The 23,485-nt window shown below is 39.3% G+C and overlaps 5 protein-coding genes across 8 annotated transcripts in view; 3 read left to right on the plus strand and 2 right to left on the minus strand.

Moving 5' to 3' along the window:
• The window catches only part of stx1a (syntaxin 1A (brain)), a 63,079-nt gene extending 60,166 nt beyond the window's left edge, over nt 1-2,913 (plus strand). For both annotated transcript variants that reach the window (XM_068711728.1, XM_068711736.1), the window contains one exon: nt 2,766-2,913. In XM_068711728.1, the coding sequence (XP_068567829.1) occupies nt 2,766-2,786 (21 nt within the window). In that variant the 3' untranslated portion in view covers nt 2,787-2,913. The remainder of the gene's footprint in view (nt 1-2,765) is intronic.
• On the minus strand, nt 1,103-11,682 carry LOC137873442 (caspase a-like). 2 transcript variants are annotated; one of them, XM_068711669.1, is made up of 9 exons: nt 11,606-11,682; nt 5,281-5,453; nt 5,050-5,132; nt 4,700-4,876; nt 4,358-4,607; nt 4,097-4,240; nt 3,834-3,943; nt 1,602-1,718; nt 1,103-1,476 (listed from the first exon to the last, which is right to left on the minus strand). In XM_068711669.1, the coding sequence occupies exons 1-9, from the start codon at nt 11,680-11,682 to the stop codon at nt 1,372-1,374; spliced, it is 1,236 nt and encodes a 411-aa protein (XP_068567770.1). In that variant the 3' UTR covers nt 1,103-1,371. The 2 variants fall into 2 exon arrangements, with proteins under 2 accessions (XP_068567770.1, XP_068567769.1); XM_068711668.1 differs by having other exon boundaries at nt 1,104-1,476; nt 5,050-5,135.
• On the plus strand, nt 8,867-15,864 carry rabgef1l (RAB guanine nucleotide exchange factor (GEF) 1, like). Its single transcript, XM_068711666.1, has 9 exons — nt 8,867-8,989; nt 9,665-9,858; nt 10,002-10,171; nt 10,590-10,762; nt 11,437-11,518; nt 11,634-11,766; nt 11,915-12,006; nt 12,127-12,383; nt 13,676-15,864. The coding sequence occupies exons 2-9, from the start codon at nt 9,686-9,688 to the stop codon at nt 14,105-14,107; spliced, it is 1,512 nt and encodes a 503-aa protein (XP_068567767.1). The 5' UTR covers nt 8,867-8,989; nt 9,665-9,685; the 3' UTR covers nt 14,108-15,864.
• A 1,118-nt stretch (nt 15,865-16,982) lies between these two features.
• LOC137873521 (Fc receptor-like A) lies at nt 16,983-20,055 on the plus strand. Of its 2 annotated transcripts, none has more exons than XM_068711758.1 (6): nt 16,983-17,045; nt 17,152-17,187; nt 17,454-17,744; nt 18,070-18,342; nt 18,941-19,216; nt 19,357-20,055. In XM_068711758.1, exons 1-6 carry the CDS (start codon nt 17,021-17,023, stop codon nt 19,740-19,742), a joined length of 1,287 nt encoding a protein of 428 aa, XP_068567859.1. In that variant the 5' UTR covers nt 16,983-17,020; the 3' UTR covers nt 19,743-20,055. The 2 variants fall into 2 exon arrangements, with proteins under 2 accessions (XP_068567859.1, XP_068567850.1); XM_068711749.1 differs by having other exon boundaries at nt 16,986-17,045; nt 17,134-17,187.
• Nucleotides 20,056-21,087: 1,032 nt separating this feature from the next.
• Nucleotides 21,088-23,034, minus strand: otol1b (otolin 1b). The gene is made up of 4 exons (XM_068736640.1): nt 22,632-23,034; nt 22,427-22,516; nt 22,073-22,144; nt 21,088-21,986 (listed from the first exon to the last, which is right to left on the minus strand). Exons 1-4 carry the CDS (start codon nt 23,032-23,034, stop codon nt 21,088-21,090), a joined length of 1,464 nt encoding a protein of 487 aa, XP_068592741.1.
• Nucleotides 23,035-23,485: the final 451 nt, after the last annotated feature.

A 23,485-nucleotide genomic window follows, 5' to 3' on the forward strand; every position in this document is an offset into this window, starting at 1 on the left:
CTGCACCAGGCTCCTAGTTCTTCCACCACATTTTAAAACACACCTGCCTGGAAATGTATGAAATCCATTTTTTATTCTCTATATGGCCAAGGCAACATAAAATAAAATGTAATAATTAAAACCGTATTCTGAATAATTATTTTTTCTTTGGGAACTATTGTTATTAATCTGATGAGGATCAGCTGTGATAAGAGGAAGGGGTGGGACTGAGTCTCAGTTTTTTCCGTTGTGTAGAACGGGGCATTGGCACAGTCTTTGACCTCACGATAGACTTATGTGTTTATTGAAAGTGAAAATAAATCGATCAAATGACAGCAATGGAATCAGCATCTGCAGAGTTATCATTTGGACTGTTTAACATGTGAGTCAAGAAACAAAGCCCCGTAACGTGGCCCAGTATGTAAGAAAAACAAAGAACAGGCCACCACATAGTCAAAGACTATACTAACCTATGCACAGGTCAAGATGACACTCAATTAATTTAAAGATGCATGTTGCTGTCCAAAGGCTTCTGCCTGCTGAAATACAGGAAAATGAGACAATGGACTGGTATTAACCCCAAATGGATCCCATCCTAAGTCAAGGTGTCCTGAGAGTGGGGGGAAGGATTAACAGATCAGCTATGCCAGTAAACGCTAAGAATCCCATTATCTTATCCAAAAAATCCCACATATCCAAAGTCATTCTAAGATACATACACACCCAAATTGGTCATTCTGGAAGAAATCCTATGCTCTCAAAACTAGGACAGAAATACTGGATGTCCTCTGCAAATTCACGAAAGATCATCAGAAACTGTGTTTTCTGCAGATGAATGCAGTCTAAAGTAGAGCAAAAAATGGCATATATTACACAGGACTGTGTAATGCCGGATTTGCATGCACTTATTGTAAGTCACTTTGGATAAAAGCGTCTGCTAAATGACTGTAATAATAGTAATAATAATAATAAAGGGCCCCTAGACACAGACATGTAAAAGCTGCACCACCCCTATAAACAAAAGGGCAAAACACCAAGACTAAAAGAGACACAAACCAACTGTGAACGATGCAGATGTAGCTTTGTATTTTCTTTTGTCAATTTGTGTCTCCTTGTTGTTTCTTTGAAATCAGTTTACATCTCTTTGAAGTTTAGTGTCTCTTTGAAGTTTTGTTCCTTTGTTTTCAATTTGCGTCTTTTTTGAGTCATTTTACATCTCTTTGAAACTGTTTTGTGTCTCTTTTCTCTGTCCTTTGGTCCCCAGGCCTGTGACCGATAGGCCCATTCAGTAAATTATTAATACGTTTTATCTATTCACAAAGTAGTACCTCAATTGAACACATCATTTCAAATGTGGCTACAAGTCTGTGTTAAACAGAAGTGAATCCTGCCTCAGAGGCCTGGAAAGAAGTAGAAGCGCTTTGTCAGAGTGCATCTGTCTTTGGTCGGCATCTGTCTTTTGGTTTGACAGGGAAAATCTTCAAAGCGTTGCATGACCTGTGTGGTTGAAACAAACATTGTATGAAATTAGGCAAGACTAAGACGAATGAAACAAGAGCATCATCATTGCTGCTCCCTATGTGGTGTTGTTGCCTCACAAACTGATATTACTTTCCACTTACTTTTCTGAAAAGTTCCTCAATGTCATCCTTTTGTGCAAAGGAGTTAAATACCTCAACAACATGCTGGTTGAGAAAAGACCCACGTTCCATTTGTCTATATGAGACAGTATCTGGGACCTGTTGTTCGAAAGTAGAATAAAGACATCCAGGATAAGTGGGAAAGCCAGGTTGGACAAAGTCTCATAAATTCATCCTGGCTTAATTGGTTGTTCAAACACCGAGCCAGGCTGAGGAGGGGCGGCTTTGTCAAGCCAGGTCTAACTAATTTGAGTAAGTGCGCGGCCACGGCTTTCTTCAGTAGACCACAGAGATTGATCACAGATTCACTGATGGGACGACAGGTGTGGACACTTTCCTCCAATGAACAGCGGATCTGAATGCTGACATAAGGTGACACACCTCTCATAAAATGAAGCACCGCTGCTGTCTTGAAGTTTGGAGACGGACTGATTAAATGAGTAGTGTAATTAATTGCAAGCACCTTTGCAAGTGCAGCCATTTCTAATTACTGTAATGACTGCAATAAAATCAGATTTGAGCTGGCAAACAATATGAAGGGTGTTTATTTACAATGACGAACACACAAATAGGCCCCAATTATGAAAAATAACTATTGTAATAGGCTAACTTTATTTATTTTTTTAATTTGATCATGTTTTGTTTTATTTCTTTTTAAAAAATAATAATTTAGCCTACGTGTTGTTTGTTTAAAAACGAGGCCAATGCGTAGCCTTCATCAGAACATGGAATGACTGTATAAAACACATTCATTTCTGATCAGCGCAGCCGCTGACTCCAAAGATAAGACAACAGAATCAACTAAGCTTGGCATTTAGCCTGGTCTGGAGCAGGCTAGCTGCAGAGAATAAATCACCATGGTAACTTGACCAGGATAAAGTTATCCAGCTTTCGAACAACCGACTGCAGGCTAAATTCAGCCAGGATAACCAACATATCCCGGCTTAATCCCTTATCTAGGTTTCGAACAACAGGCCCCTGACAAACAATATATATATAAGTATTATATATAATTATTATACTGTGTAATATCCAAGTGAGAATCTTTCTGTTGAAAAGACGTTTAAATGACTATGGTCACTGGTGAAAAGATGTTCAAAACTGGTCCTAAACTGAATGTTTTTCTAATACTTGTTTTATTTCCAGATGTCCCCCTTGAAAATATGACAGACCTTCTGAAGCCGGCTCCTGTGTGACAACGACATTTCAAGAAGGAAAGGCAGATTATTGTTGTATTTAAAGAACATTGTTTGTTATATTTATATTGTTGCTTAATAAATACAAATGAATTGTTGCCTGTGTCACTTGGTCTTCTTTGTCAGCTGTTTGTACAAACTCCAAACACAACTCAGACAAAACTATATATATTACCAATTATCAAAATTCGTATAGCGCCCCCTGGGCAGACCCACTCGCCACATTTACGGATTTTAGAAATTTGATGCTCCGGTAGTTTTTTTGATTCTGACTGGCTAACGATTCTGGCAATCAAAGGTACGAGGAGTAGTTTCAATAGCATGGGCTCTGACGCATCGAAAGAAGGTTCATTGAGTCAAATCGACCAATCATAGCCTAGTAAGGCCCCTGGAAGCGAGATAAAAACTGGAACTCAGATGAGAAAATCCCATAAACAAGCTCAGATAGGATTTAAGCTCTCAAAATGATGCCAAACTGCTGTATTAGGATAGATTGAACACTATTAGGGATAAAAGAAGTGAAATATATAATTATATAGTATATTAAATTACAATGGAACAGCTAGAACAAAATTACATTTTGGCTGACCTCGTCTGACCTCTCTGTACTAAAACCTCTCTAACTTTTTACTGCTTCCCTTTATAAAAGTAAAGATTTGCCCAGAGACTGTCCATACATTGTGCTATGATCTGGGAGAGTTTAAATCTATAAACTATCATTCCTAAAAATACATATCCTGAAAGTGCTTCTTTTTTTTTTTAGATGAAAATTTAAATTTTCAACTTGTGCTGTGTGCCATCCTAATTTACTCTTAACCAGTATCATATATACTGATAATTACACATCTGAACAAATCTCACAAGTGTTCCCTTTATTATAATGCCAAAACTATAAATATACAGCTCTTAGTTGCAAAACTATGCTCATTTCAGTATGGCTATAGAATTTTCGAGCAGAGGCCTAAAAATAGGCCTAGGGTCCAAGAGGCCTCACAAACTGATATTACTTTCCACTTACTTTTCTGAAAAGTTCCTCAACGTCATCCTTTTGTGCAAAGGAGTTAAATACCTCAACAACATGCTGGATGAGAAAAGACCCACGTTCCGTTTGTCTATATGAGACAGTATCTGGAGGAAAAACATACAAAAACAGGTCATATATTTTGTTTTTATTACATAAAGTAACTATTCTTAGCTGATTTCAATGCAGATTATTGATATTAATAATCTTCAATGTGTTATGAGGTGTAGAATAATCTAATAACATTTAAATGAACTGACCAGGAGTGCAGGAAAGAAGAGAAATGAAGTCTTTTTCTTTGTTTACAAATCGCAAACCATCATCCTCAATGTTTTCTTCACCAGCATTATCACAGACCACAGCTGGGTTTGCACCATCTCTAACAAGCACTGATCCTTCCTCCTCTAAAACACATGTGGCATACTTTTAATACAGTTCACTTAGACAACAAATGAGACATAAGCAGAGTCCTACATGAATGTACATTAATGTTTGTTCTATCTGTGAGAATAGAGAGTCACCTCCTCTGCAGGCCTGGATGATGATGATCTTGGGTTTGTTCAGCAGTGCTGGACATTTCTCTGGGCCCAAGTGTTTGTAAATGTTGTTGATAAGGAACTCATCTGGTCTTTCATTATCAGATATCTCCTTTTTCCAGTCGACACCGAGGACAGCTCCAAGTTTCCCGTGTGACATGATAACCACCAACACACTGTCTGTCTCTTTGAGTTTCGGAAGTTTAGAGAAGTCATTTACAGCATCATCGATTGCCTGTGACAAAACAAAAAGACAAACATCAATTACTGTATCACTAAATCAACCGACACAAAAAATATATTTTATTTCCCTTTTTATAATAGTACCTTTCCTGTGAGGTTTATGTGTTTCACCACCTCATATCCCAGAGCTGTGAGCAGTTTCTCCATGTTTGCCTCATCCTTCTCAGCTCCTTTTCTGTTTAATTTCTCATCAGTGAACTTTATATTAATGATTAGCAGGGCCACACGATTGCGCATGGAATTTTTGGCCGCAGTGTAAACCTGAAAAACAAATTTAAAGGGAAAGAAGTATAACAAATGTATGTATCATTTGTCTATAAATATTGTAGGCTTTCTTAAGAAAACTATTTTTCCCACTTGTGAAACAAGGTCAGGTAAACTAAGATGTACAGGAACCTATTTAATACTTGAAATTACTTTTATGAAAGACTAACATCTCTATCATTCAGTTTCTCCCTCCAGAAGTCCTCACTGGTACGAATGAGTGTGGTTGGCCCTTGCTGCTCCTTCTGTGGCTCTGCTGATGTGAACAGCAAAACATTTGTTTAAAACGGTGTACTTCTTTCTGTGTAATACACCTCTATTCATGACAGGGTCAAAGAATGATATTAGTTTCAATCAAAATAGGGTGACGGTCTCACTATAGCTAAAATATGTCATCTCACTTGGCTGAGCAGGTTGACCAGAGGACAGACCCAGTTCAGAGTAAAGTGAAGGATCTCTGCTTTGAAGGTGAGCGATCATCTTCCTGCTGGCTTCGTCTCCTTTCTTCCTCACCATGTCAATGAGACTGCGTGCTTTGTTTGCTGTGCTACTGTTCTCCTCAAGTACAGAGTCTCTACAGAGTGAACACACCACTTATATCAACCATATGTGATTATAAGGTAATACCATTCACAACCACCACAAAATACATCCTCTCAAAATTATACAAAAACAGGGACTTTGGCTCAGAGATCTTCTAAAACTTTGAAACATGCACCGTTTCTGGAAACTCGGCACGGGACTTGAGGAGCAAAGTGAGCGAGGTGACGGAATAAACGTGAGGCTTCACGCTAACGACATACTTTGTAAGTACTTGAACTAATTTATTCCAATATTGCAAACCGAAATATGCACCATTAGTATAATTTTATGCTCACCATGCTCGCTTGTAGCTCCAGCAGCATGGGCCAACAGTAAACATAAACATGTGTGTAGTTAATGTTGGAGACTCTTTATGGGCTGTCGCTGTAGCCCGACGTTATAAAATAGAGTTTTAAGACATTTCACATGTAAAATACATGACAGGCAGTGAGTGAGGCTGTACAGTTTACATGTGGAGGAAGTGAGTAAATCAAAGTGATTTACAAATAAGAAGACGGTCAAAACATTGTTGTTTGGCTCACAGCAATATACAAACAATATATATATAAGTATTATATATAATTATTATACTGTGTAATATCCAAGTGAGAATCTTTCTGTTGAAAAGACGTTTAAATGACTATGGTCACTGGTGAAAAGATGTTCAAAACTGGTCCTAAACTGAATGTTTTTCTAATACTTGTTTTATTTCCAGATGTCCCCCTTGAAAATATGACAGACCTTCTGAAGCCGGCTCCTGTGTGACAACGACATTTCAAGAAGGAAAGGCAGATTATTGTTGTATTTAAAGAACATTGTTTGTTATATTTATATTGTTGCTTAATAAATACAAATGAATTGTTGCCTGTGTCACTTGGTCTTCTTTGTCAGCTGTTTGTACAAACTCCAAACACAACTCAGACAAAACTATATATATTACCAATTATCAAAATTCGTATAGCGCCCCCTGGGCAGACCCACTCGCCACATTTACGGATTTTAGAAATTTGATGCTCCGGTAGTTTTTTTGATTCTGACTGGCTAACGATTCTGGCAATCAAAGGTACGAGGAGTAGTTTCAATAGCATGGGCTCTGACGCATCGAAAGAAGGTTCATTGAGTCAAATCGACCAATCATAGCCTAGTAAGGCCCCTGGAAGCGAGATAAAAACTGGAACTCAGATGAGAAAATCCCATAAACAAGCTCAGATAGGATTTAAGCTCTCAAAATGATGCCAAACTGCTGTATTAGGATAGATTGAACACTATTAGGGATAAAAGAAGTGAAATATATAATTATATAGTATATTAAATTACAATGGAACAGCTAGAACAAAATTACATTTTGGCTGACCTCGTCTGACCTCTCTGTACTAAAACCTCTCTAACTTTTTACTGCTTCCCTTTATAAAAGTAAAGATTTGCCCAGAGACTGTCCATACATTGTGCTATGATCTGGGAGAGTTTAAATCTATAAACTATCATTCCTAAAAATACATATCCTGAAAGTGCTTCTTTTTTTTTTTAGATGAAAATTTAAATTTTCAACTTGTGCTGTGTGCCATCCTAATTTACTCTTAACCAGTATCATATATACTGATAATTACACATCTGAACAAATCTCACAAGTGTTCCCTTTATTATAATGCCAAAACTATAAATATACAGCTCTTAGTTGCAAAACTATGCTCATTTCAGTATGGCTATAGAATTTTCGAGCAGAGGCCTAAAAATAGGCCTAGGGTCCAAGAGGTTTTAAATGGAAACAATTGATGTTTTACTATGACTAACTATTTAATTGCTACATATTGAACTGTGAGCATTTTGACGTTTAAAACATGGTGACGTTTAAAAGTGGTTAAAAAGTAAAGGCTTTTTCACCGACTATTTGAAGCGTTTCAGAAGCGGAGCGCTCGCGGGCACCACCCGCGAACATCGTGAGATTCCGCGATAATCTGTGTAACAACCACGGATGTATAAAGAGAACAACAAACACATAAAAGGTTACTTTACCTGTCCGACGTTGAATTGCTATTGATGTGTTCATATACCTTGTTTTTTGAAACATTTTTTAAGCTTGAATATAGAATCTTACATTATTGTGGTCAAAGCAAAATATAAGAAGAAGAAGAAGAAAAGTGTAGAAGAAGAGCAACGACAGAACAAGCATAAACCTGACCCGTGGGCTCTCGCTCGCCCTCTTCTTTGAGGCAGAGTAGTGTTTGCCTCTATGTGCTTTTTCACTGCGGTTTCTGTCAGATCAGCAACACTAAATATGTTCTACACACACGTGAAATACATTACCTATTATATGTAAAGAAAGGACATATAATAAAAGTGTCTACAAATATTACAGTGGTGACAAACAATGAGAAAGCAAAAGGCACGCGCTCAACCCAGTTAGTGAGGGATTCACAATCTGAGGTAAGGCACAGCTCGTCGCTGCCTCACCTCACGTGTCTCCTCTGTTTGAACAGGACATGCGCTAATTCAGCGATTTTGATTATAAAAATGCTTGAAATGATTGGAATCATACAGAAATTACATTTATAGCACAGATCAGTAGAGAAATATTTATATTTATTTTATTTTAGCATTATTTGTTTTTTACTTGTCATGATGACCTCCCCTGACCGCACGTCCCTGGGCCCACTAGAGGTTGTACTTCCTGCGCCAGCTCATTCTTTTCTACTTCACCATCATTCAATCTGTTCTCTGTTCTTCCATCTCTGTGTGGTTTGGATCGGCCACCAAACAGGTCAGAAACAGACTACAACGGATTGTCAGGTCTGCAGAGAGAATTATTGGTTCCAGCCTGCCTTCCATCCTGGACTTGTACACCTCCAGAGTCAGGAAACGGGCAGGAAAGATCACTGCAGACCCTTCACACCCTGAACACAACCAGTTCCGCTGGCTGTAACGTTCAAGAACAATTCATTCTGCACTATTACCTCCATTCTGCACTATCACCTTAATTCCATTGACACTGTTGTTGTATTGTTGTATAGGGTTATGGTCATATATATATATATATATATATATATATATATATATATATATATATATATATATATATATATATATATGAGCATTTTTGACATATATTTATATTGTACATAGTCGTTAAATGTTTATATACTTACTTCTGTTCTACTTTTTTTGTTGTCCTTGTTTTTTATTTTTTATATATTTAACTGTTTTTCCTGTTTATTTGTAACTTATGTGTATGTACGTGAAGAGCAGAGAAAACCCGGAGTCAAATTCCTTGTATGCGTATATGGCTAATAAAGCTGATTCTGATTATATTGCAATGTGGTAACGTTAACGCTAGGGGGCGATAATTCATAGTTTAACCTGATTTGTAACATGGGCTACTTGGGGGAAAAAATAAAGAAGAAACAGCTGACAGACAAAATGGCTGTGGGACAAAGCTAGAAGCTTGGCTATTGTAAACATCCACCAACAGTGGACTGGAGCTGGAGCGACGATAGCGTTACTCGATACCCTTTTGACATTGCGAATGAGAGTGTATGTTGACACACAATTCACGTATCGAATCTACAGCATTTTCAATGACACAGCGTTAATTCAGCTAGCTACTGTAGCTAGCTATATTAGCTCTGTAATTAGCTTGGGTACACACTGATAGCTAGCTGTACATTAGCTTGTTGATTTCGCGTTTTTGAGTCAACTTTGTCGTGCGAAGAAATTTGTCAAACGTTACAACAATACTGTTTCAGAATAATGTTAGGAAGAGGCTAAGCTGTCTTTGAGAGGATATTCTGCTGTCAGTTCGGTAATTACTGTGAGAGAGAGCTGCCAGCTATTGGCTAATGCTAACAAGTAAATAGGTCAAAGCCGAAGACGATTCATTTCAACAGATGTATTGCTCCTTAAAACGAATCCAGTTAGACTAACAGGGCCTTGATTAACTCAGACGTTTTGGGCAATGCTACAATACACTACTGTAGCATTAAGCCAAATACCGATACACGACGTGTGATGGGATTAGACTCAAACTCAGCGAAGTTACGAGTCAATCCTGCAGAAAGCTGTTATTAAACAACCTTGCTTTTCGTATCTAATGGATTAATGAGCAGCCGGACCCGTGTCTATTACACACGAGAATGCATCGTTTTGGTCAATTGATTTCTGGTCGCTCTCACTGTTATGCTTGATAACGTTTTCTGTTTCCACGAACAGTCTTCCTAACTTTGGTGAAGGATGACGAGCCAGCGGCGTGGGATCCATCTGGACCAATCAGAGCTGCTTTGCAAAAAAGGATGTGGTTTTTATGGCAACACTGGCTGGCAGGGCCTGTGCTCTAAGTGCTGGCGAGAGGAGAATCAGCGAGAAAAGCAAAAACAGATTCAAGAGGACTGGGCACTTGCTGAGAGGTTTGTCTCTCTCTCTGTCCTGTGTACAATCTTTACTAACAGGGAAACACCGTGTCTTTTGTTCCTTTACCCTTTCATTTTGTCAGCTTGCGTTTGTGTCCATCTGACAACTATCACAGTTGTACTGTCTCTTTCCCTCCCAGGCTGCAGAAAGAGGAAGAGGAAGCCTATGCAAGCAGACATCAGAAGGCCCAATCGCAGCCTACCGTCACACCCTTCAGCAAGTTTGAGGAAAGAAAAACGAAGGAAAAGTCCAGCAAAGTCAACACAGTCACAAAGTTTTTTACTCCTTCCACAAAAACATCAAAAAAAGGTGCATACTCAACTGCAAGAGATGCAACTCATTTATCATCCAAAATAATGGATTGATAAACATCTAAAGTTTTCATTGCTGTTCTTGTTTTGAACTTTATCAAGTGGTAGAGACATTTATATACATCCTGCTTGTTGTAAGCCTGTTTTGCTTAAACTCTTTCTCTGTTTTTGAGGAACTGGTTCTGATCACCTGTTAACCTAGAAATATAGTAAGAAACATTACCGAAATTTTAGCTGTTTGTGTTTTCAGTCCAACCACTTACCTCGATTTGTAGTGCGATAACCTACACACAGTCACGGTTGAAATAAGCTATTAGAGTGCAGCATGTGGTGCAACTACCACAAGGGATATTGGGTGAAAATGCTTTTAAGTGTTTGAAGCTTTGATTAAAGTAACATCAAATGTCTTCCCTCAGATGCTTGTGAGGCTCAGTCCAGCCCAAGCCCCAGCTCCTCCACAAGCCGGCATTCCTCTGTGGACAGTGACCATGCAACGCGAGAGTTCATTGATTTTCTCAAGCCTCTGAAGTCTGGCAGGGAGATCTTCAAACAGTGCCGGGCCTTCACTGAGAGCATGGTCTATAAGCGGGTGAGCTAAAGTGGATTACTCATCACGTTCTTTTCTGGGTGAATTGAGCTTGTAGGAACCATTTAATTGTTATGTGTGACTAGTTGTGCAAAGACAACCTTTTAACAAATTATTTATGCTTAAATATTTTTTTTGATTTGGTTTAAGATTGTGTTTTTACTCAAATCCATACAGCACTGTTACCAATACTGTTTCTCAAGTCATTGCGATTATTTGTGATAGTGTTGATTAACACCTGTCCTGATTTAGTGCTAAACACTTCTCTATTTCAACATCACAATCACTGAATGAAATGAGCTTTAAAACTCAAAAACGCAAATACTAATTTTATAGTTTTTGCACGACATTGTCACCTTCAAAATTTGTTCTGCAGTTAGTGAAATTTAGTTTGCTTTCAAGTGAGATGGTGACTTTCACATATTGTTGTCTCAAGAGAAACAGGTTTTTGTAAATATGTAATGGGAAATATGCTCCCTTAGTCATTGCAGCAGGCTTACAGTTTGTTAGACATTTGAAATGGTCAAGTAATTGCTACATTTAAACAGGTAACATTATAAAAATTATGCTTAATATATCACTCTCGTATTTGGGCTTGACTTTGATAACTGTCTTTGTGCCATTAGTGTATTTTTAAGCTGAAATTAAAGAGTTGTTCATTTCCTTTTCTTGTTCAGGACATGGCTGCTGATGAGCTGTCAGAGTGTGTGCAGGACTTCTACCAGAATCTCTCAGACCGCCTCCACACCCAGTTCAAAGGTACTGCTTCACTCTTACTCTTTAGAAGAATATGAACAGTGAATATCACAAACATTAAACAGTGTATTAAGTCTTTGCTCTGTGTACCTTTTGATCTTTGTGCTTCTGTTCCTAGGTTCGTCAGAACATGTAGAGAGCGTTATGGATGAAGTAGAAAAGTACATGATGACTCGTCTCTACAAGGAAGTCTTCTGTCCTGAGACCACAGACGATGAGAAGAAAGACCTGGCCATTCAGAAGAGAATCAGGTTAGCAAAAAAAAGTTGTACTAATGCTTGAATTGGAAACTCAAATAATCATGAATATCTCTGCATTCCGTTTAAGCACAAGAAAACACAATTGCAGATACAACAACTTAAATTGTTAAATTGTAATCGTTATTGTGTTCTGTTACAGAGCCTTGCATTGGGTCACCATTGAGATGCTGTGTGTTCCTGTAGATGAGGAGATCGCTGAGGTGTCAGACAGTGTAGTCAAAGCCATCACAGGTATGTCTCATTATTTCTCAGAAAGCTACGTCACCTCGTTATCTTGCCAGTAGCGATCCAGTAAGATTTTCAGATAAAACAACTTGTTTTTGTTTTTTTCAAATCTCTGCATCATTGCAGATGTGATTGAAATGGATTCAAAGTGCGTGCCCAAGGAGAAGCTGGCGTGCATCACTCGTTGCAGCAAGCACATCTTCAACGCCATCAAGATCAGCAAAAATGAGGCCGCGTCTGCGGACGACTTCCTCCCGACGCTCATCTACATTGTGCTGAAGGCAAACCCACCGCGACTGCAGTCCAACATCCAGTATATCACCCGCTTCAGCAACCCCAGCAGACTCATGACTGGAGAGGACGGTTACTACTTCACTAATCTGGTGAGGAAATTAGTTCATGCGTGTGTGTGTGTGTGTGTGTGTGTGTGTGTGTGTGTGTGTGTGTGTGTGTGTGTGTGTGTGTGTGTGTGTGTGTGTGTGTGTGTGTGTGCGAGCGAGTGAGTCTCCATGTTTCCACATTTTTGAAGAAGTTGTGGTGCTGTCAAATTGTGTGGGGTAATACTGACAGGCTAAATAACAGAAACACCTCTCTGTATAATTCAATTCAACAGCACCACAAACTATTTCGTCCAAAATTAACATAAATTGAATCAAGACCTCTCAAATAGTTTTTACAAAAGCAGAACATTATGATCCATGAACGATAATTTATAGCACGTCTGTTAAATAAGACTACATTAGTTTTAGCTAGGTGTACTTTTTAAACTGAGTGTAAATAGCATAAACCGGATGTCAGATTTTTGTATCAGTCCAGGAATTCATGTTAGAAGCAGCTGAGCTACAAGTCAAACAGCAGTCTCAATAAGCAATGATGCAATGTAGCCGCAAGACATGTTAACGTTTTGTGTAACATAACATGGCGTGTGGCTTTCTTTTGAAAACCTCTTGCTCCACTGTGCTGTTGTTCACTCTGGTAGCAAAGTCAGAAAAAACAGATTTAGAAAAAGAAGTTACAGATAAAAACAAAAGTCAACCACAAACCACAAATTACCTCCTGGAATTTAGTGAATGTTCAGCTTGTTGATCCAGCTTAGAAGGCCTACATTAGCTAGTTATCCAAAATGCTCCCACACTGCTGATTTAAGGCCCTCTTTTTGGTGGATATGAATTATCCCTCAGACATTTTTCAGCTTTTCCTCTAAATGCTTCAGGTGAGTGACGCGACTCTTTTACACACAAAACAAGCTGAGTCGCACGTATTACGTGACTTGCACAAGAGGAGATTTCACTGCACACACAAACGTGTCTTGCAAGATAGTTTGCCACAGGGCAACAATGCAGGAACCAGAACACCATAGATATCCTAACCTCTGCAATTCTCACGGTTATGAAACCGGGATTTTATGTAACCGTGGTATTTTTTAACCGTCATTATGGCAAAATCGGTTTATTCCCACACCCCAACCCTCACGTCACGTCACATGGTTGCACATGAAGGTTACTAGTGACCGAAATTCTAAATAGCGTAAGTTTCATTATCCTTAAAATATAAATATTAGTCTGCTGGTAACTGTGCTAGTTTTTATTATTCTTTGATACATTAGTCATAATTTCTAAGCATCCATAGGGGAGATTTTCTATTAAAGACCCTACACATCCCCTTTTTTCCCCAGTGCTGTGCAGTGGCCTTCATTGAGAAGCTGGACGGTCAGTCTCTGAACCTAAGCGCTGAGGAGTTTGAGCTCTACATGTCGGGCCAGGCATCCCCACACCGGCCACAGTCCACTGGAGCTTCTTCCTGCTCCCCAGGCAGCTCGACTCTCGGTCAGGTCCACAAGCGGCTGGACCTGCTAGCAGGGCTAGGGGAAAGGCAGGAGCAGGTCATGGAGAAGGCTCGCCAGCTGGAGAGCGACCTCATAGACTGGACGGACGATGTGGAGCAGAAGGTGCAAAGCGTTCTGGAGAGCTTTCCACCAGAGACGCAAAACCCTGCTGCAACCACAGCTAGTGGGACAACTCCTGCAGCATCATCAGCAATCGACTCTGACAACGTTGAGAATGAGCACCTGCCCCCCCCTCTGCAACCGCAAGTGTTTGCTGGTTGACGTAAAGAGCTCTGCTCAAAAAATAACATTCCTCTAGATGCTTTACTCCACCCTCAACCCCCCGTTCCCTGCTGTTAAACACAGCAGCCGTCTGATATCAACCTCATTTCCACTCCGGCCATTTCTATTCCATCCATCCATCGTCCAAGAGGCCCTGAAATTACACTAAACAGTAACAAAGCTATTGAATTAAAGGATTGGTTTGGCATTTTGTAAAGCACACTTATTCACTTTCTTGCCGAGAGTTAGATTCAAAGATCAATAACCTCATGTCTGTACGGTAAATATGAAGCTTAATGCAAAGGAGCAGACCGACTCCACTCCAAGTTCTTCCCGAACACATCGGTTAGTCTCCCACAATGACATCATCAGTACCTCAGTACTTCTTTATCCTTGTTATTGTCGTTACATTTATGCAGCCGGGATATATGGTTGGATGTGCTATTTAAACATATTTCTGTCATGACTCAACAAAGTTTTTGTTCTATATAGCGATATGTCCAGGTGCAAATTCAAAACTGGGTGCTCAAATTAACACGTAGAACCTTACTGCCCAAGTAACATCTAATTCCAGTAAATTTACAATCAAATATGTTTTTCTTAAAGGAAATGAAGAAATCTGAATAATGCAGAACTTAACTTCCCCTCACTAAAATAACCCTCTAGCTCATGCTCGTGACTTGTTCTGTGTTTACTGGGCATTTCCCTGTCCAGCAGAGAACTATCCGGTGAGAAAGAGGTGCGTGAGTGAATGTGACGTGTGTTGCATGGACATGTTCTGTTAATGTCGGAAAATCATCAAGTCCTCCTAGTGGTGTGGATGTTGTGGTCTTGTTTTCATGCCAGACCGCTCACTCCAGTCATAATCTGGATGTACAGAAGTGATTTTATTTTTCTATAGAGTGGCAGTTAATGATTATTTTGGATGCAATAGGAGACATTGATCCTGTAATATTTACAGTAGTACTCTTGTTAAAAAAAAAAAAAAAAAAAACATTGCTTGAAGATATGTTACATGAATTACCGAATAGTAACATTTTCATCTGTTCATTTATAGTCTTGAGGGTGTCATGTCCCATCAAAGTTTTTAGGTGATTGGTTTTGGCTTTTTGCTCTGTCAGAGCAGTTGGATTAGGGAGATAAGAAGTCAAAGATGATGCTGTTTCCCCGTAAACACAAGTCGCTGTTAAGGCCAGTTGCTTTACTAACAAAACATAACCAATTTATTATATTTTTAAGCACTTTTCTTCTGTTTTGTTTCAGAAGTACCTTTTAATGAAGTAATGTTTATATTCAGTTGAAAGGATAGTTGGTGAAAGCAGTGTTGTTAAACTTTGTCTTTGTATTTGGCAGTCCAGTAGTGGAAGGAATGTTTGGGAGAGTTTTTTTTGTTTTCCTTTTCTCATGAGCTAAGGCTGGCTAGATGTTGCTAGATTTGAATCTTTTCTTTTATTCTTATTCGCAGCACGTATAGTTAGTGTGCAGTTGCTGTCCAATTTTAGTTTGAGAAAAGACTTTTAATGCAAACTTAAACAATGGCTGGAATAACTTAATATTGCACTGTATGCAGAAGCCATTTATGAGGTATATGAAGATTTTAAAACGTCTTTGTAACCGTATAGGTTTGTTATTATATCACATGGGATGAAGTAACTCAATACTCTGTCTTTTATTTATATGTAAGTTATTGGGGCAGTATTGGTGTATATGCCTCCATGGGTGTGTGATGATGATGATGAATAAAAATTTAAAATACATGTGTTTCCTGTTCATCAAGCAGTTTTACATGACTTATGATTTAGCAGGTTAGTGTAAAGTAAAGAGTTTGTACATGACAGTTTAACTATTCATACAGTTCTGTATCATGATGGAGAAATGTAAAGGATAGTAAGTGTAAAAGTTTAACAAAATATAACATTTCTGGAATTCATCAACCTTTTTCCCCGGTGTATGCTCACGTTTGTCCATTTTGGAATCGGTCAATAGGCTTTTGCTAACTAACAGTTTATTTGTTTATTAAGTCATTTCAGATTTGCTGAATAGTCAAGAATAAATGCCGAAATACAATGAAAAGTGAGGTAGGAAACTGATCTAAGAACCACTTGGAAATGAATAAATTCAACAAAGGATTTTAAAAAAAAAAGACCTTCAAAAGCTACATGCAAATTCACTACAGTACTTTAGTTATAATGAGACAAATCTTAGTATGAATTTATCTCTGTTACTATTCTTCTTGCTGTCTGTTGAATTACAAAGACAGAATTTTGTACTAAAAATGAGTTTGGACTTGAAAAAATGTATACTTTTAAGTATTAATGGTAAAAAAAAAACAAAAGATGCAACAAAAAAAACAGACCAAACAACTAGAATTTCCATAGATGATTGAGTTTATTCAATGGTCCTACCTCATTGGAGAGGGATTTTAAATAACCATTTATTTAGTCCTTAATGCCACTATATGTATAGTGATTTGTTTAATTATTCTTCAAACATTTATTTCTCAATAAAAATAAGAATTCTGAAAAAGAGGGTGTGTTACTTTCACTTCCCATTGTTTTTCATAAAAATGTTCCAGGATTGAGATAAACCTTGGATGAAGTCAAGACCAAGTAGAAATGAAGAAACAGTTCTCATCATTTCCATTAACTTTGATTATGGTCCCTTAACTTTTACTGCACATCTATTCTTGTTAACGTTGTTTGTTTTTTTTAAAAATCCCCGTTGGTTTCTACAGAAGTATGCTCACAATTTAAAGGAAAAATAAACTTATGTCAGAAAAGACAGTGTTATTTTTAGGAAAAAGGGATATCCAGCATGATGAGTCAAAAATCTGAGAAAACCGTCATTCTCACTTCCCTCTATAATAGAAATAAAAGACTCTCCCTCAGTCTCTGTTGCTTACAAGCTATCAAAATGAACACGGTAATTTCCCTCCTTGGTGAGTTTTCTTCAATTAATTCGCAATTTCTCACAAATCAAGCATAGTCTTTAAAATATTGTTATCAACTTTCATTTATCTTATACAGGTTTATTTTCCTTTTCAGTTATTTCAACACTACCACAGCTCGTAGTACCTCAAGGTATGTATCAAATATTCTTATCTTTAAATTATAGATATGGAACAACTTTGCATGACATAGTGTTAACATTTGTAAACATACGTCTATACTGTATCAATTGAATCAATATGTCAGCTGCTATTTCAGCTGAGTAGATGACGTTATGTGATTCTAATAAGATTAATTAAACATTAACATTTATAATCTCAACAATGCAGGTATAGAGATGATTTAGATTCTTTTGGGATATTCCTCCCAAGTAGACCCACATATGTTTGTTTTTATAGTTCCAGGTGTGGCCTCGTTCAGAGCTATAGTGGAGATGATGTCAGGGGATTCAAGGATCTTCTCTGGAGAGAGTGTGCGGCTGAAATGCAGCATCCCTGATATCCACAAGTCCTCCTGGGATTACCTGTGGTTCAGAGGATCTGAACAGCTCCCACAGCATGGGGAGCACCTCGTTCTGTGGAAACCCAGGGTCAAAGAGAGTGGGACATTTTACTGCCAGGGTGTGAGGGATACAATAGTCGGAAACATACACACTCTCCAAAGTCTGCCTTTGGAGATCAATGTGGATGGTAAGATCTTTATTTTTTAAGTATCATTTCAATAGAAATCTGGTTGACTCGTGTCAGGCCCCTTTCTTCCTCTTTTTCCTACTTCTGCTATGCTTGTGAACACTGAAAATCAGGAACCACTGAACTCTTGCTGCCCTAAACTTATTTTAAGTATTGTATTGTGCCCCAATTATGTGTTTGTTTTTAAAAAGCATTACTTATTTACATGTTTTGCTCACATTTCAAACATGCTGCCATTGGCCTGTTTTATTACTGTGAATATCAATACAAGGCTATGCTATGCTATGCTATGATATGCTGTTTCTTCTCTGTAATCTTTGTTCAGGAGGGTGGGCTATCCTGCAAGTCCCACCTCATCCCGGCCTCGTTGGAGACACCTTGAAGGTCACGTGTCGCATTCGAGGCTCACTCCAACTTCACGAGGTGATCCTGTACAAAGATGGCGTTGAAGTTATGAGACATAAGGGCCTCAACCCACATTTCTACCTGACCAACTTGACCCTTGAGGACCAAGGAATGTATTCTTGTAGGGCTTCCTGGGATGCAGACAGGCGTACACGCTCTGTAATTTCAGTTGACGCTTCAGTTCAGGTCTTAGGTAAGTTTATATACTGAGTTGCATATAGTAAGTTTGCTTGTGGTTGCACACGTTAAAATAATACTTATTCACTTTCTTGCAAAGAGTTACATTAGAAGATCGATGGCACTCTCAACTCTTTCTGTTCGAAATGTAGCTACAGCTAAGCTTAGCTTAGCATAAGGGGGAAACAGCTAGTCTTACTCTGTAAAAAAATTAAATCTGCCTGCAACTCTAAAGATCACTAATTACCATGTTTTAATATGTACAAAAGCACAAAAATGAAAAGATAATTTGTGGTTGTGGGGTGTTGTATGCTGGACTATTTCTAGACCTGGAGCTGCGATTTGACTACTTGGTAGAGCCTTCTTTACTTTGGCAAGCCACTGTACCTGGCCAAGAGATGCAACCACCTGTAAAAGCACAAATTGTTGTTTTTACATCTATGCTAAAGCAAGCAGCCGTTTAGTTAAGTTTAGTTTAGCTTACGCAAAGACTGTAAATTGCACCATGCTAGCTGTTTCCAGTCTTATCTAATGTCTAATTATTCCTATGGGTAGGAGTTAGCACTGTATTTGAATGTGTCAGTAATGTTTTTTTCTTTGTGGCTCTATCTTAGAGGTTCTGTCGCAGCCACTTTTGGAGATTGTTGCAGACAATAACCTGATTCCAGTAGATAAGATGAAGCTCATCTGCCACCTCCAATACAACGCCCGTGCTCCTGCGCCCCCAATACACTTCTATTTCTACAAGAATAACAACCAACTGGGAACAGCAATGTCTCAGAACCATGACCTGGTCAAACAGACTCCAGGCCAGTATAGCTGCAAGGCCAAGGTGCCTGGGTTGGGTATCTCCAGGGGGAGTGAACCCAAACCCTTTGGACAAGTGACAGGTACTTAGAAGTATGTTACCTGCTGTGTTCTTGACTAAGTTTAAACCCTAATCCTTTTCCTGAGTTGTCAAAATCAAAACTGTGAATCTTTGTGCAGCAGTTGCGCAACTTCTGAGATCAACTTGTCTCTGATCCAATAGGACCACAGATAATGATTCCTCCAACTCTTCATCCCAGAGATCCACGGCCTTTAGCTTCCCCAATCTCATCCCCAGACCTCATCCTGTCTCCTTCTGCTGAGCCAACTGCAGCCCGTCCCTCCCCTCACCAATCCACTGCAACTCCTACTTTTTTTCACCCTACTGGAGTGAGCATCCAATCCTCATATCCTACCCGGAAGCCTTCACAGTCGGCACCAAGCAGTTTGCTATCTACAGTCCAGTATTCGAATCAAACTGCTGCTCCTTTCAATATATCTATGGAATCAGGTGACTTTTCTGGAGAATCAGGTGACTTTTCTGGAGAATCAGATGACTTTTCTGGAGAATCAGGTGACTTTTCTGGAGAATCAGATAACATTCCTTAGAACTCTCCAGAAACTGTCCTTTGGTGACAAGTTATCATACATTACAGACCATTGCAGAAATTAATCATACTAAATCAGAGTAAAAATGTGCAACTGCCACATTTATAGCTATCTGATATCAATCATATATATGGAGCCAATGGGCTCTCAATGTAGGCTTTTAATGATTTAATGATTCTTTGAGTAATATTCATTTAACATATTACAAAGTGTCAGCTTCATGATGTCATCTGTACAAAACTAACTGGATCAGTACTGTTGGGGATTAATAACTAATGTCATGTTGTTTAAATAAATAAAGCATTCCACAGTATGTACTACTGGATTTTATTTTCAATTAACTCTTTTTACAATTGCACAGCAATACTGCTTACATATTACAAGTATTTGTATATTAACACAAACAGTCGATTTACATAAGAATTGTTATTTATAGGTCACAGTGATATTCTTTGCTTTGTAGTCTCAGTTTTTGCAATTTGATAGATGGCCAAGGCCATCAGGGAAAGTGTAGATTAACAGGAAGCAGAAGTCAGAGTGTGACAACGACAGCGGTAAACAAAGTTATGGGAGACAGGAAAAAATAAGAATCAAGTGGTAAAGGAACGTCTTTGTGTAGGTGTGACACATCCTGGTCATTTCGGTTAAATGAGGGCAACACTACAGATAAACTATCAATAAACACTTCAGGCAACGTATATGGTTAAGGAACACTGTGCAGGGCTTGGAGAGGTGTCCTACAAAAAAACATAAAAAATCTGCACACTTGGTGGCAATTTGAATATATATGTGTATGTATAAATATATATGGATATTTAAAACTCCTGTGCTGTCACGCTTACTGCAGGTATATTTATTAACAACGTTTCGGTCCATAAGTTTTATCATGAATTTAAGTCACATCATTGTATCTTTGTCATTTTGCTTATCCTCTGATATTGTCATTTTTTAAATGCCTTTTTCTCCTAATGGATACCTGGGTAGCAATGTGTGTGTTTTCTCAAAATGCCTCAATTGACCTCATTCTTGTGGATTGGATAATTTACCCTGCATCCATGTTTATATACCTGACGAGGGTTGTGTAGATGGAAACGTTGTAAATAAATATACCAGCAGTAAACAAGACTCTTTTTTTTATATTCAGAAGGTAACATAATAAGATACTAGTGAGATAATAATACAATAACATGATCTTGATATTACCAGTCCTTACATTTTCATACTTGTGTGCAGTACAAGTTTTGAGCAGTTCATAAGTAATGAGTGTAGTGTAGCACCACTGGTATTTGTCCCTTTTCAGGGATCAAGATAAAACAGTCCCGTAAAAGATGTATTCAGTTGAAGATCAGGCTGTGTCTGAATAAAGCAGGAACCCGGAGAAGATGCTGTCATCCTCACTGCTGGCATATGCCCCGTTCCAGTCTCTGAGCGTTTCCATCCACACTTGATCACCCACCGCCAGATGCAGCACCACAAGAGTGGATGCCTGGTCGATGTCTTGACCATACAGAGAGTCCCGCGTCCTTACCCTCCGTGACCCGTTCACCACCAGCGTGGCGCGCAGTGGCTGATTGCGCACAGTGATGTGGAAGGAAAAGACGTAAACCCCAGCGTGGACACATGTGAAGCTGTTGGAAGTGACATTGAAGTGGCTCTCTTCGTTGTAGAAGACTTTGTCAAAGCGGATCGGGAAGCCAGAGGGAGGAAAGGACTTTCTTGGAGAGATACCTACACTGAAGGCTGAGCGTTTCTGGAGATACTCTGATCCCTTTGATCCTTTGAATCCACGAATGCCCCGCTCACCTCTCTTCCCAGGGAAACCTCTGTCCCCTTTTGGCCCGAGCATCCCTCTTATTCCTTGTGGACCCTGAGGTCCTCTAAGCCCTGGCTCTCCTTGTGGTCCTGGAGGTCCGTGATCCCCACGGACGCCCACAGGGCCTGGGGAACCATGCTTGCCGTTCATTCCTGGAATGCCCATCGCTCCTGGAATGCCAGGAGATCCCGTATCCCCTCGCTCACCTTTCTGTCCTCTCTCCCCAAAAGTGCCACACTCCCCCTTATCCCCCTTGTCGCCTTTTGGACCTATCTCAACAACCACTCCCGGAGGTCCAGCTGGCCCCTCTTTTCCCGGTTCTCCTTTCTCACCAGCAGTCCCATTCTGGCCAGGTTCCCCTTTCACCCCACCATCACCTTTGACACCTTGCAACCCTATTTCACCTTTCTCACCTATTGTGCCAGCATCACCTGCAAGGTAAGGAAAACTGTGTCAGAACTAGTGAAGTCTGGAGACAATATAAAACAATTCAACAATCATCAGAACAAGTTCTCACCTTTTTGTCCTGATTTCCCTGGGACTCCTGGTGGCCCGCTTGTTCCACTGCTTCCTTTGTCTCCTTTATCCCCTAAGACATTGATTCAATGAACAATATCCAACTTAAGCAACATGAAGAGATTTTTTAACTAGTGCTAATGCGTGAAGAATAACGAGTATACTGAATCACTTTCTTTTGATGGGCCCCTTTACAGTATGTGTGTTGTGCCCAGGGGCCCATTGTTTCATAATGTCCTTGTGATACATATTTAAAACACGGCTGCATTCTGCAGTCTTCCAAAACATGATCAAATATTTGAAATATTTATGTAATAAGCATTTTAAAATGTGTATTTAACCATATTATACTAGCCTTTGTCTCCTCTTAACCCCATAGGACCACTGACTCCCTGTTGGCCAGGTAAACCAGCTGCTCCTGTAAGGCCTCTATCACCTGGTGGCCCTTGGAAGCAAACACAGTCAAAGTTCAAAATGCTGAAAGTGAACATACAAACAAATTAAAATAATTAAATCTAAATATTTGTTCCTTTATTGCATTTTATCAGTGAGTCTTTTACCTTCCAGGCCTCTGTCTCCCTTTGGCCCCCTGGGGCCTCTCTCAGGTGGACAGCACTCACAGAAGTTGAAGTAGCATTCGTTGTAATCTAGAGTGTAATTCTCAGAACCAGCACCAGGGGGCTCGGTGCCCTCCGTATAGTACTGTGGGTAAACGTGATTTGGATAGGTGGTCCTCTCTGTGGGGGGCAGCGGTTGGGGCTTCACAGGATTTGCGCTCGGCACTGTCTTGAGAGTCTTGGGCATGCTGGTGGTAACAGGGCTGTGCACTGTGATCTGAGGGAGGGGCTTCTTGGTGTACTGGTACTTCGGCTTCTGTGTAGTCTTAGCTTCAGCGCAGGACACCACAGCAAGTGTAACCACAACTACAGCCACAAGGGTTGACTGACAGGAGATAATCCTCATGGTTGACTGGGATCTGAGAACAGATGACTTTAAAGGTTCTTTTCTTCTGTTCGTTTGCTTTCATTTCATTGTCAATCCACTTCAGGTTTAAAGACAAGAGGTTGCAAAAATGGCACATACTGATTAGCAGTTTACTGTTGCAAAACACTCAGCACTGCATCAAGCCATCTCTCCTTTCATCTACTATGATTATCAATATTGTGAGTCTTGTTCCACTCATACGTTATACACTGCCAATTTCAGGTTGGAGCTATTTTGTTTCTCATGTGCCATTGTGACTCTGTGACTCGGTAGTTTAACCATTCAAAGCTGATTGTATGGTTGTTTATCAGTAAATTCAGCTGTTACAATGTTTAACAATGGAAACCTGCATCTTCATAATTTTCATCAAGGTCAGTAAGCTCCTCAACCTAGATATGCCAATCTATACACACAACTCAATCATTTCAAT

This window comes from Cebidichthys violaceus, unplaced genomic scaffold, assembly GCF_023349555.1.
Source record: "Cebidichthys violaceus isolate CVI_PGR_0920_01 unplaced genomic scaffold, fCebVio1.0.p SCAF_1, whole genome shotgun sequence".
Taxonomy (NCBI): domain Eukaryota; kingdom Metazoa; phylum Chordata; class Actinopteri; order Perciformes; family Stichaeidae; genus Cebidichthys; species Cebidichthys violaceus.

Bases quoted from the DNA above. Each gene is read 5' to 3' on its own strand.
- rabgef1l (XM_068711666.1), top strand. From the start codon at position 9,686: ATGACGAGCCAGCGGCGTGGGATCCATCTGGACCAATCAGAGCTGCTT. The intron at 11,519-11,633 runs GTACTGCTTCAC...TTCTGTTCCTAG, and splicing joins CCTCCACACCCAGTTCAAAG to GTTCGTCAGAACATGTAGAG. The intron at 12,384-13,675 runs GTGAGGAAATTA...TTTTTTCCCCAG, and splicing joins GTTACTACTTCACTAATCTG to TGCTGTGCAGTGGCCTTCAT.
- LOC137873442 (XM_068711668.1), bottom strand. From the start codon at position 11,682: ATGTACTTTTCTACTTCATCCATAACGCTCTCTACATGTTCTGACGAA. The intron at 5,454-11,605 runs GTACACAGAGCA...TTCACTCTGTAG, and splicing joins AGAAGCACAAAGATCAAAAG to AGACTCTGTACTTGAGGAGA. The intron at 3,944-4,096 runs GTCAGTTCATTT...TTTTTCCTCCAG, and splicing joins TCTTCTTTCCTGCACTCCTG to ATACTGTCTCATATAGACAA.
- LOC137873521 (XM_068711749.1), top strand. From the start codon at position 17,021: ATGAACACGGTAATTTCCCTCCTTG. The intron at 17,745-18,069 runs GTAAGATCTTTA...ATCTTTGTTCAG, and splicing joins TTTGGAGATCAATGTGGATG to GAGGGTGGGCTATCCTGCAA. The intron at 19,217-19,356 runs GTACTTAGAAGT...CTGATCCAATAG, and splicing joins ACCCTTTGGACAAGTGACAG to GACCACAGATAATGATTCCT.
- otol1b (XM_068736640.1), bottom strand. From the start codon at position 23,034: ATGAGGATTATCTCCTGTCAGTCAACCCTTGTGGCTGTAGTTGTGGTT. The intron at 22,145-22,426 runs GCTAGTATAATA...TCAATGTCTTAG, and splicing joins GGGGTTAAGAGGAGACAAAG to GGGATAAAGGAGACAAAGGA. The intron at 21,987-22,072 runs GTGAGAACTTGT...CTTACCTTGCAG, and splicing joins AGGGAAATCAGGACAAAAAG to GTGATGCTGGCACAATAGGT.